The 10,965-nt window shown below is 38.0% G+C and overlaps 1 protein-coding gene across 1 annotated transcript; it reads left to right on the top strand.

Annotated features, from left to right (window-relative positions):
- Nucleotides 1–9,362: 9,362 nt before the first annotated feature.
- LOC110287524 (olfactory receptor 1020-like) lies at nucleotides 9,363–10,406 on the top strand. Its single transcript, XM_021154107.1, has one exon. The coding sequence runs from the start codon at nucleotides 9,379–9,381 to the stop codon at nucleotides 10,381–10,383; it is 1,005 nt and encodes a 334-aa protein (XP_021009766.1). The 5' UTR covers nucleotides 9,363–9,378; the 3' UTR covers nucleotides 10,384–10,406.
- The last annotated feature ends 559 nt before the right edge of the window (nucleotides 10,407–10,965 follow it).

Here is a 10,965-nt window from a genome sequence, read left to right as displayed (position 1 = left end):
TTTACTCTTTTTGGAACCTGGGAAAGATGTTCTACCATACAACTGCAAATCAGTAGCCTTCCTATACTCAAAGCCATTCTCTTGTATGACACACTCAATGCTCCTTCATCCACACATGTGCTCTGGCAATGCCTGTGTTGCCCACAGTGCGTGCCATGGTGCAGAACAGGTACTTGGTAAGCATCAGTCACCTGAGTAGCTGGAGACTACATGCTACAGTGGGAGAAAGCAACAAGGGAAAGGGTTCTGAATTTGGTTAACTCCAACTGTGGAAAGATTAAAATTGCTAGTGGTGGTACTAACACCCACATCCTTTTCTCTTTCTTCTCTTGTCTCATACTCCCACACATTTCTTTTCCATCTGGTGCTTTACCCTATATCAGAATCCTTAGCTGTGCTAGTATGCACCATGGCCATTATTTAATCCTGTTGATAGCTCTTGAGGGGAAAGAGGTTCCTATGACAACCTCAGATCTTGTTCTTTTGTCCTTTCCACTTAAGCTTTGATGAAAACCACCCTCTTACCTACTACAAATTCTTACAAGAGGGGTTCATTAAACTTGTGATCCAATTCACCATGTAGAATCTATCATAGAAATACAGAGCAGGAAATTAAACTCCTTTATGCAATGGTACCTACTCCCTGCCCAGACTCCAGTCACCACTCAACATCAATAGCATTCTTTAACATTCAAGGATGGTCTAGTACAAACTTTGCTTTTAGTTTACCAGTAAGCTTTGAGGACCAGTCATCCGGCTTTCAAAAAGTCTTTCTTTGGCAGCTCTGAAGTAAGTCTTGTAAAGGACAAAGCTATATGCAAGTGAGATCACCACTAAGCTTGATTGCTGTCCTCTGAATTTTCCCCTGTTTAGCAAAGTATGTAAGTTATGGTCAGTTCTTTGACCCCAGGAAATATACTGCCTGGTAAATGAGTCTTATATGAGTTTTAATATTACATGACACTTTACTCAAAGTTTTTATCAAATAAATATAAGAACTAATTTCCATTGAATACCTACTTAATAAAGACTTTGTGTATTGGGTGCTTTCATTTAAACTGTACAGCAACCTAATGATATCTGATACTGTCTAAATTTTGAGCAGGAAGTAGATGATAATGCACTGAACTTAAGCAGTTTATATAAGGCTATTCATCTAGAAAGTGGACAGACTGGAGTTTGATTGGCCATTTCTGATGTAACAGTAAGTGCCCTCTTCTCTACTGCTCCTGTGATAATATCTGCTCTCCAGAAAAAAAAAAAATCCTTTCTCTTGATACTTGATTGATGGATGTGGTACCTTCCTAATAGACTTTGGAATCAAATAAATGTTTACAGTGACACCTGAAATCTGAAATACACCCTCACCAATAGATGTCAGAAAACTTTATCCAACTGCCCAGTCTCCTCAGATTCACGACCCATATACAGATGGCACCGTTGAGAACTTGAACTGGTTGTCTCAATTTCCTATGGTATATCCACCAGATTAGGTTTTTTTTTCCCTTTTAGCCTAAGAAATAAATATAGGGGGAAGTGCTAAAGTTTATCTTTTGTTGTCCTAGGGAATATTCAAAGAAGAATGAAAATATCTTTGACTCCTAATTCTTTCCTTAGATGAAGATAACTGTACTGGTGGAAAAAAAGAAGCATGCTCTTTGAAGGTGTCTTAACATAGAGGACATAATACCACCCCTGATTCTATCTGAAACCCAGATAAATCAGATTTCCACAAAGACAGACTATGATAATTGTAAATAATGATCAATTTAAATGACAGAGATGACTCAGTTTATGAAAAGTTTGAAAATTTACATTTAAATACATAGGAGCCAGAATATTGACAATCTTAGAAAATCTCCCTCATTTCTTCAAAATTTCCTGCATGTCTTTTTTTTTAACATAAGAAAGCTTCCAGAATGCAATTGATATTAAGAAAGTTTTACCAAATCTTAAAACAATACACTTTTAGTGAAACACTAATTCAAATTGTGCCTATGGTGAAATGTTATACATGTAGCAAATAAATATTTCTGTTTCAATCATGTAGTTATTTTATTCTTGAGTATATTTGATAGCTTGAATTAACAGCTTTGAAAAGGTTGTCAAAGAGGAAAAATATTTTAACGAATAGTCACGAATCATTTAAAATCATCAATGTTGATTTATATTAGGTCCACACAGTGTTCTTGAAGAAGTTACAAATGATGCTTAAAATGTTGCTTACAACTTGCTCCCCTGAACTCACCAAGTTCAGAATTCAAGGTTTGGTGAGGCATTTGCTGATGCAAGATGATCTACCATTTTATTTAACTTTCCCAGTTAAGTGGAGAAATATTACCCCTGGGAAAGAGGCTTAAAGGAAATTGATTTTCATGAGTACAAGGTATTAAGCAAATAGGCAGGACCTGAATCCCTAATGGGAGGAAATTCCAGCAGGATATTAATTTGAGCAGTTGGAACAGCAACTAGACTCAGAACGCCCTTGAAGGTGGAACCTGGGTCTATGTTGGGATGAATCATCCTGAGGAGGAGATCATGGTGGCCAGGCTTTTGGAGCAGAGTAAAAAAGAAGACCGTGAAAGGTAAGAAAAAGAAATCTAGGTTTCTGGCAACAGTGACAAAAATTTAAATCTCAGATTTGAACTGGGATGTGTAAAAGTCACATCAGCAGTTACTCACATTCCATAGGATATGTACTAGACATATGCAAGAAATCAGGAGAAAGCAAAGGAAAAGTACATTCATGTTTCCTGTTGAGTGAGATGACACATGAAATAACTTTGGAGTCATGGTCTGCACATAGACTCCCATTTGTCAGAATGTGGTGATGTTCCTTATGGATTTTGTCAGTACTTTGTTCGTTTCATTAAGTTAGAAAAACATTCATGTAAGCCTATGAAGTGATTTTATTACCTTCTATCATTTATTTTACACATTAAAACACTGACATAGCAAGACATTAAGTTATTTCCCCCAAGTCAAACAGATAACATGCAATGGAGACAGAACTTAGGTCTGCCTGACATGAAAGCTTATATACACTTAGCCACTGTTCCCTGTCACATAACAAATCCTCTAGCACACTGGTCCTCAACCTGTCAGTTGTGACCCCTTTGCAGGGTTGAACAACCCTTTCACAGGAGTCACCTAAGACCATTAAGAAACACAGATTTTACATTATGATTCTTAACAATAGCAAAATTATAGTTATGAAGTAGCAATGACAATTTTATGGTTGGGGATCAGTACAACATGAGAACTGTACTAAACAGTTACAGAATTAAGAGGGTTGATAACCACTACTTTAGCACAAACTAAAGATGCCATATTATTGTGGCTCTGGAAGCTTCTTAACATTTTTCACAGAAAAATAGGAATCTAGGAACAAAAAAGATTCAAAGAAAAACGTTAAGTGGTGATGGTTAGAATACACAAATATTACAGGATAGAGGAAATAGAGGAAACTAAGTTTTTCTATCACTCACATTAAATATCAGGATGAAAACTAAAAGATGCAAGAAAAGGAATATCTCTATTATTCAGATGCCTAGAATAATGAACATATAATCAGATAAGTATTAGAGAGATGACTTGGGACATCAGTGCACTGCCATGTGGGTCAGTGGAATAAGACAGGAAGTCTATCAGGTGCTATTTCTTGTACTTCAGAGAAAAAGTAACAAAATAAAACAATTTTTAAAAGATGCTTTAAAGTTTTTCAAGCTTTATTTTGATACCTTTTTCCTTAGGATCACTACTGAGTGTTTTCTGAATGTCATCATTTCAGATCTTTGATACTAGCTCATAGACAAATCAATATTTGATATAACATAGGCAGTTAATTCAGATATATATTTATGTAGGCTCCTTGTATTTTATATGCAACCAAAAGTAAAAGCATGTTTTTTTTATAATATTTTTTGGTTTTCTTTTTAGTCAAAAGTAGACTTTTTCATACAATGTATTCTGATTACAGTTTCCCCTCCTCTACTCATGTTTGTTTGTGATTTTACATAACTTATCCAGATCATTTTTACAATTTTTACATATAGATTACAGGGATCTCACACAGTGACACATCACATATCATTTGGTCTGAGACATTTTCTAGCCTCTTTCATTGTCTGTCATCTTGACAAATGGAATAGAAAAACAAAAATATTAGCACCAAAGAATATAGTTGAATTAGAAATATCTGTCACCAGGTCTCAATAAGGCTGATCTCCCAGTCCATTTCTGGGTCTCAATAATGTTAGTTTAAAGCATCTCAGCAATGTATGTCTCTAGGTTTCAAGGTGCAAAAACACAAATAACAGAATCATTCCCTTGGACATCCGGGTTTTTCTAGCATCATTAATGAACAATTCCTTTAACAATTGAGCTGTTTATAATATTCTAAAAGTTGTTTTAAAAGGGAAAATATAAATCTTTCTCCAAAATGTTCTCTGTGTGGCATAAGTTTAAGTTATTCATGAAAAATATTTGTTTTTGAGAGTTGACGGAAGTCATCAACTTCCCTCTGTAATAGGGGACTTACTAGAATACAAGTCAAGGATCCTTTCTTTGAACCTGCACAGATTTTTTCTGTGGATAATTTTCCTGCTCTTGTTTCTCTAAGGTGTCATTTTAGGGAGGAGGTTAATATGTATTTGGAACAAAGGTTGGCCTATGTAGTGAGGATTAAGCTGCAAAGATGAACGTCTTAATTTTTCTATGCTACCCTGATCTCTAGCATCAAACAATTGCCCTGATACATCCATTGCCTTTTCAAGCAGAATATAGATCTGACAGAACTTCAAGCTGATGTTCTATCTTAATCTGCAGAATTGGGGTTTGGTGGAAGGAAGAATATAGAATACCTGATTGGTATAGACAAGCAACTGTATACTTCCTTCAGGTGTTCTTCAAACTCCACCTTACCTCCCCTCCTTTCCAAAAGGGTCTTCTGAGTTAATCCTAGAAGTAACTTTGTGCTGTTATAGCTAATCTCTGATTCCATACTTAAGGCTCTGCACTTTGATTATATGATTATACTAATACGACCATTAACATCTTATGAGGTAGTGGATGTGAATTTGGGGTACTTTATATTGTCTTCCAAACAATTTTACCTTTTGATGATTATAATGGCATAGGAATATTTGTACTTAGATGAATCTTGATTGAGAAAATACCAAGAGAATGGGTCTAGATGACATGATTAATTACCTTTTGTGTGTTGCTAGATGTTAGGTAAGAAGCTGTTTTCCATTGAATTTACTTAACAATTCCATAAAGAAAGCTGAACCTCCTGTCCTTACTTAGTGAATCAAGGATAATCATCATTCTAATTGTACATCTTTCAGAACCTCTGACCACCATTTTTCCATCCACTCTTAATGGTCCTAAGTATAAACAACCATGAAGAAAAGAGAAAGAATAAGACTGAAAGCATTCTGACTCCAACTGACCCCTGAAAATTGTTTTCTTGACTGAAATCATTCCATTGTCATCTACCTCTCTCATGCAAGAGCAAAATGAAATAAAATAGAACCTTTTGGGGGAAAAACAGATAATTGGAAGTTCTGAGCAATTGTGTCATTCTTAATGATGGTTGGGGGCTCATTTTGAAGAGAATTTGACAATCCCATCAAACTGAGCTCTCTTGTACATCATGTGCAAGATTACTCCTGAAATTCACTTGCTAACTGTGGGCTTTGAGCAATTTTTGTAGGGTGAATAAAGGTTATGCTGACCTATTCGTTCTCTTCCCTGGTTGTTTTTGGAAACAAGGACAGCAATTTGTGATGCATTTGCTTAAGAGCTTGTTTTTAGTCACACTAAGAGCTCTACCTCTCAGAGCTAGAGCCCTGTCTATCACTAAGCTTTTGACCTTAAGTGTCATCTCAGAAATGAGACAGACAGACAGACAGACAGACAGACAGAGAGAGAGAGAGAGAGAGAGAGAGAGAGAGAGAGAGAGAGAGAGAGAGAGAGAGAGGAACAAGGGGTACTAAGAAAGAGAAAATTGATCTTCCTATCTCTGGAGAAAAAAACATGTCTATCCATGCAGTTGCTGGATATAGTTGTATTTCATGTCTGCTCTGAATATATTTATAGTACATTTTATTTCTTAAACCAACTTTTATATGTATATTCAAAGAAATGACAGAACATCTTGAAGGTATACCTTATAGGATAAAAGCCCTAAAGGTAGCTCATCTTACCCTACTCTAGCTTTTGCTTAGTTACCACCTCTTGCCTAGATCAGACAGCAGCTTTCTCACCAGTTACATTCTGATTGTCTCATATTGGGATATTTCTTTCACATCTGATATCAGCATAAACATGTAATTTCCACCTCACTTGTATCTTCTTTATAGATGTCACAAAAATTACGTCACCCCTTCCTGAACATTATTCTTTGTATCAAGGTTCTATATTTCTCTCTCAAAGCACTTATCACAGGGATCATTTTATACTCATCAGAAATTCATCTGTTTAACACAAGGTTCTCAACCTGTGGTCATGATCCCTTTGGCAAACCTATATCTCCTAAAATATTTACATTACTATTTCTTTTTTAAATTTATTTTTATTAGATATTTTCTTTATATACATTTCAATTGCTATCCCAAAAGTTCCCTATACCCTCCCTCCACCCTGCTCCTCTACCCACCCACTCCCACTTCTTGGCCCTGGTGTTCCCCTGTACTGGGGCATATAAAGTTTGCAAGACCAAGGGGCCTCTCTTCCCAGTGATGGCTGACTAGGCCATCTTCTGCTACATATGTGGCTAGAGATATGAGATCTGGGGGTATTGGTTAGTTCATATTGTTGTTCCACCTATAGGGTTGCAGACCCTTCAGCACCTTGGGTGCTTTCTCTAGCTTCTCCATTGGGGACCCTGTGTTTCATCTTATAGATGACTGTGAGCATCCACTTCTGTATTTGCCAGATACTGGCATAACCTCATACGAGGCAGCTATAACAGAGTCCCTTCAGCAAAATCTTGCTGGCATATGCAATAGTGTCTGGGTTTGGTGGCTGATTATGGGATGGAACCCTGGGTGGGGTAGTATCTGGATAGTCCATCCTTTTGTCTTAGCTTCAAACTTTGTCTCTGTAACTCCTTTCATGGGTATTTTGTTCCCTATTCTAAGAAGGAATGAAGTATCCACCCATTGGTCTTCCCTCTTCTTGATTTACTTGTGTTTTGCAACCAGTAGGAAATTTACAGTTATAAAGTAGCAACAAAATAATTTATGGTTGGAGATCCCCATAACAAGAGGAACTACAGTAAAGGGTCACAGCATTAGGAAGATTGAGGGCATTGACTTACTGGGTACCTTTACCACTAAACTATATCCTTAATGAATAGTGAGTGGTACCAGGTCTTCTGTGCTTATAATTTCACCCCTAATAACTAGCAGTTCAATAACATGTGCGTGTCCAAAGGTATGTGGTGAGAGAATGAAACAGAGAAGACTTCCAAACTTCTCTTTTGCATCTATGTTAATCTCTCTTCACTGCAATAAACGAGTGGACTTAGGGAGGCTATAAGCCTTTGAATTTGGACACACCAAAGAACATGCTTGTAAGCTGAAGTGGGGGGAGTCAAGTTTATTCCATTACTAATTAATGAGACTTGGGATTGAATGATAAAAATCTAATGATGTTAATGTTGGTTCTGAATGCAGGCTGGCAGTCTCTGAAGACAAACTAAAATGGTAAGAGGACACTGCAGTTTAATTCCCCAATTAGGAAGCAGCTGTCACCTCCAGGGACAACCTTAGCTGCTGATTGATTTTTCTTATACACTGTAATCATTGCCAACGCTACTTCATGCAGTTCAAGTGTCCTATATTCCTGTAGTATCAGTGGATCTTCCTTGACAAAACCCTAATACACTAACATCTGGATTGGTGCAAAGGGTAAATTATGAAAGATTCCTTCATATTTCAGAAGCATTCTAATAAGATTCTCTTAAATAACCAGATTGTTGAGTACAGTTAAACTATGATTTCACATGCAAAACCAAAAATGTGATTATTTATAACCTCTTTAGGAAACACTGTCATTACCAAAAACAAAGTCGAAAAGATGGATGGCTCTTCCTTCTTTTCTAGTCACAAACTGAGCCTTCAGCTTTGAACACTGATGGAATCAAGCCCCTACCTCTGGGTTCCTACCTTCTCCTCATTTATGCCACAGCACAGACAAATTTGTAATCCTATCATAGTCCAGGCACTGTGATCAGACAGCCACTTCACAAATAAGGGTCTTTAAGCATGGGGGAGCAAGTGCGCAAGGAGAAGCTATAGCCATGACTCACTGCTAACCCATCCTGGCTGCTGGTGGGGGGGGCAACCCTCTTAAATGCACATCCTACTGCTTGTGAGTCAGGAATGTCATTTTCATTTATGAATGATGGAGCATTATTTTTCTCTAACATTTCCAGTGAATAACTTTACATACATTTTCCCCCAATTTCCATAGGAATTTGATGCCATGGAAGCAATCAGCTACATATCCACAGAGTCCAGCAGAAACTCTTATTTTTCTTATTGGTAATTTAAGATCAATAATTCTGAATTTGCCTCCTCCTTCCAGAGATATTAGTGAAATCCACCATGATGGGGGGATGCAGGAGGAAAGACTTGTCTGATTTACTGTTATTTTAAGATTTGGGATTCACTTTTCTATTGAGTCTTTAATATTGTTTTAGAAGTTCAGGTAATATTGTTAAGAGAAGCTGCTGCTCAGAGTTACCATTATATACTGTGTGCGTCCTACTGGGAGACCCGCAAAGGTGGATTTAGCAGTAATTATGTCAAAGGAAACAAGTGGAAAAGAAACATTGAAGTCACTCTTTCTTAAGGGATCCTTAACTTGAGATCTCTTTACAAGCATTTTGGGTTGAATGAGAAACATCCCACATAAACTCATGTGTTTCAACACTGAATTCCTCTCTTGTAGAACTATGGAGGAAGGTTCTAGAACCTTTAGGACATGGAGTCTCATTAGAGAAAGTGGGTAACTTGAAGCAGTCCTTACATTTTATAGGATTTCCTATCCCATTTGTGCTTCCAAGCCCACTGAAATACAAAGAGGTAAGAGGTGCATCCCAGCCACATGTTCAGGCCACCATAGAGTAGCCTGATGCTATGCTTTCCCCTATCACAAAGACCTGCATCCCTCAAGCCATAAGCCAAATAAACCTCTCCTCCTTTTGGTCATTTCTTCACTATTATTTCATCATCAAGAGAAAAAAGAAGGAATCCAGTGCTGCTGGGCAAGTTTGTTAGTACACCGTATACAGAATGGCCCCTAGCAGGGAGGAGACAAGGCTTTCTGTACTACACAGGATACATGGTGGTCCTGCTCCTTTCCAGTATGTTTTCTCTTTTGCCATTTGTTTATATTTCTTCTCCTCAGATCATGAGCCCGAATCTCATAGATATGGGTAATCTGACTGCAATCAAAGAATTTCTCCTTCTGGGATTTGGAAGCCTCCATGGCTTACAATTTTTACTTTTTGGAATGTTTCTTGGAATCTACATAATGACCTTAATGGGGAATATTCTCATCCTTACAGTTACTTCCAATGACCACAGCCTCCAAACTCCCATGTATTTCTTTTTGTCCAATTTCTCCTTCCTTGAGATCTGGTATACAACTTCCATTGCTCCTAAGATGCTGAAGACCCTTCTCTCTGGTCCAGAGGCCATTTCTTTTACAGGATGTGTGGCTCAGTTTTATTTCTTTGGCTCCATGGCAGTAGTTGAGTGTTTTCTCCTGGCAAGTATGTCTTATGACCGATACCTTGCAATCTGCAGCCCACTTCGGTACCCATCTCTCATGAACTTCCACACATGTTTCTTGCTTGCAGGTGGATCTTGGGTGGGTGGATTTCTAACACCTGTTGTTACTGTCACAATGACATTCCAGCTCCAGTTCTGTGCATCCAATGAGATTGATCATTTCTTTTGTGACCTTGCCCCTGTGTTGAAGCTGGCTTGTTCTGATCCCGAGGAAGTAAAAAGAACTACTTTCCTCATGGCCTCCTTTGTCACCATGGGACCCTTCTTGCTCACTGTAGCCTCCTATATAAACATTGTTGTTGCTGTCATCAGGATGCCATCAGCTGCAGGAAAGCAAAGAGCCTTTTCCACATGTTCCTCCCACCTCATCGTGGTCTCTCTGTACTATGGAACTTTGGGAACAGTGTATGCCATACCCACAGCAACTCAGGCCACGGCCCTAAACAAGGTCTTCTCATTGCTCTACACTGTGGTCACCCCCATGGTCAACCCCATTGTGTACAGCTTGAGAAACAAGGATGTTAAGAAGGCAGTGCAGAAACTCCTGAGTAAGTGGAAGCATCCAATGAAAACCTAATGGCCTTCTGCATCCCCAGAGAGTCCTTTCCCCATGAGCTTGTGCTTCTTTAGAGGGTGCCAGGAACTTGATTGACAACTTGGGGTTTCAAACAAATGCTCTTCCCTTCTTCCAGGGAAATCAGTAGCAGAGGAGGGAGTCTCCCTTCAGTTTTTACAGACTAATGTTTCAGTTGATGTCCTGAACAGAACAAGTCGATATATCAATCTATATATAACTCTACCAGGCTACTCTGTCATGCATTGTTTCCTTTTAAGAGGAAAGTAGAAATATCAAACCTGATCATTCACAAGAACCAAGATATAAAGTCAACCTTCCTGCCTATCAACTACAAAATAGATAAAATATAATATTGACTCATATAGATACACATTTGTGTACATGCATACACATATAACACGAGAGAGAGAGAGAGAGAGAGAGAGAGAGAGACAGACAGACAGACAGACAGACAGACAGACAGACAGACAGAGAATTTTTCAGTCTAAAGAAAGCCAAACTTATATTGTTAACAAAAACTAGACAGAGATGGATTTGGCTGGAAACTATCAATAATCAAGACTGAGAAAGACATCATGTCTT

Source organism: Mus caroli, chromosome X, assembly GCF_900094665.2.
Source record: "Mus caroli chromosome X, CAROLI_EIJ_v1.1, whole genome shotgun sequence".
Classification (NCBI taxonomy): domain Eukaryota; kingdom Metazoa; phylum Chordata; class Mammalia; order Rodentia; family Muridae; genus Mus; species Mus caroli.
The sequence above is the reverse complement of the archived record's forward strand: the minus strand, read 5'-3'. Positions and strand labels throughout refer to the sequence as shown.

Excerpts from the sequence above, each read along its gene's own strand:
- LOC110287524 (XM_021154107.1), top strand. The coding sequence starts at position 9,379 with ATGTTTTCTCTTTTGCCATTTGTTTATATTTCTTCTCCTCAGATCATG.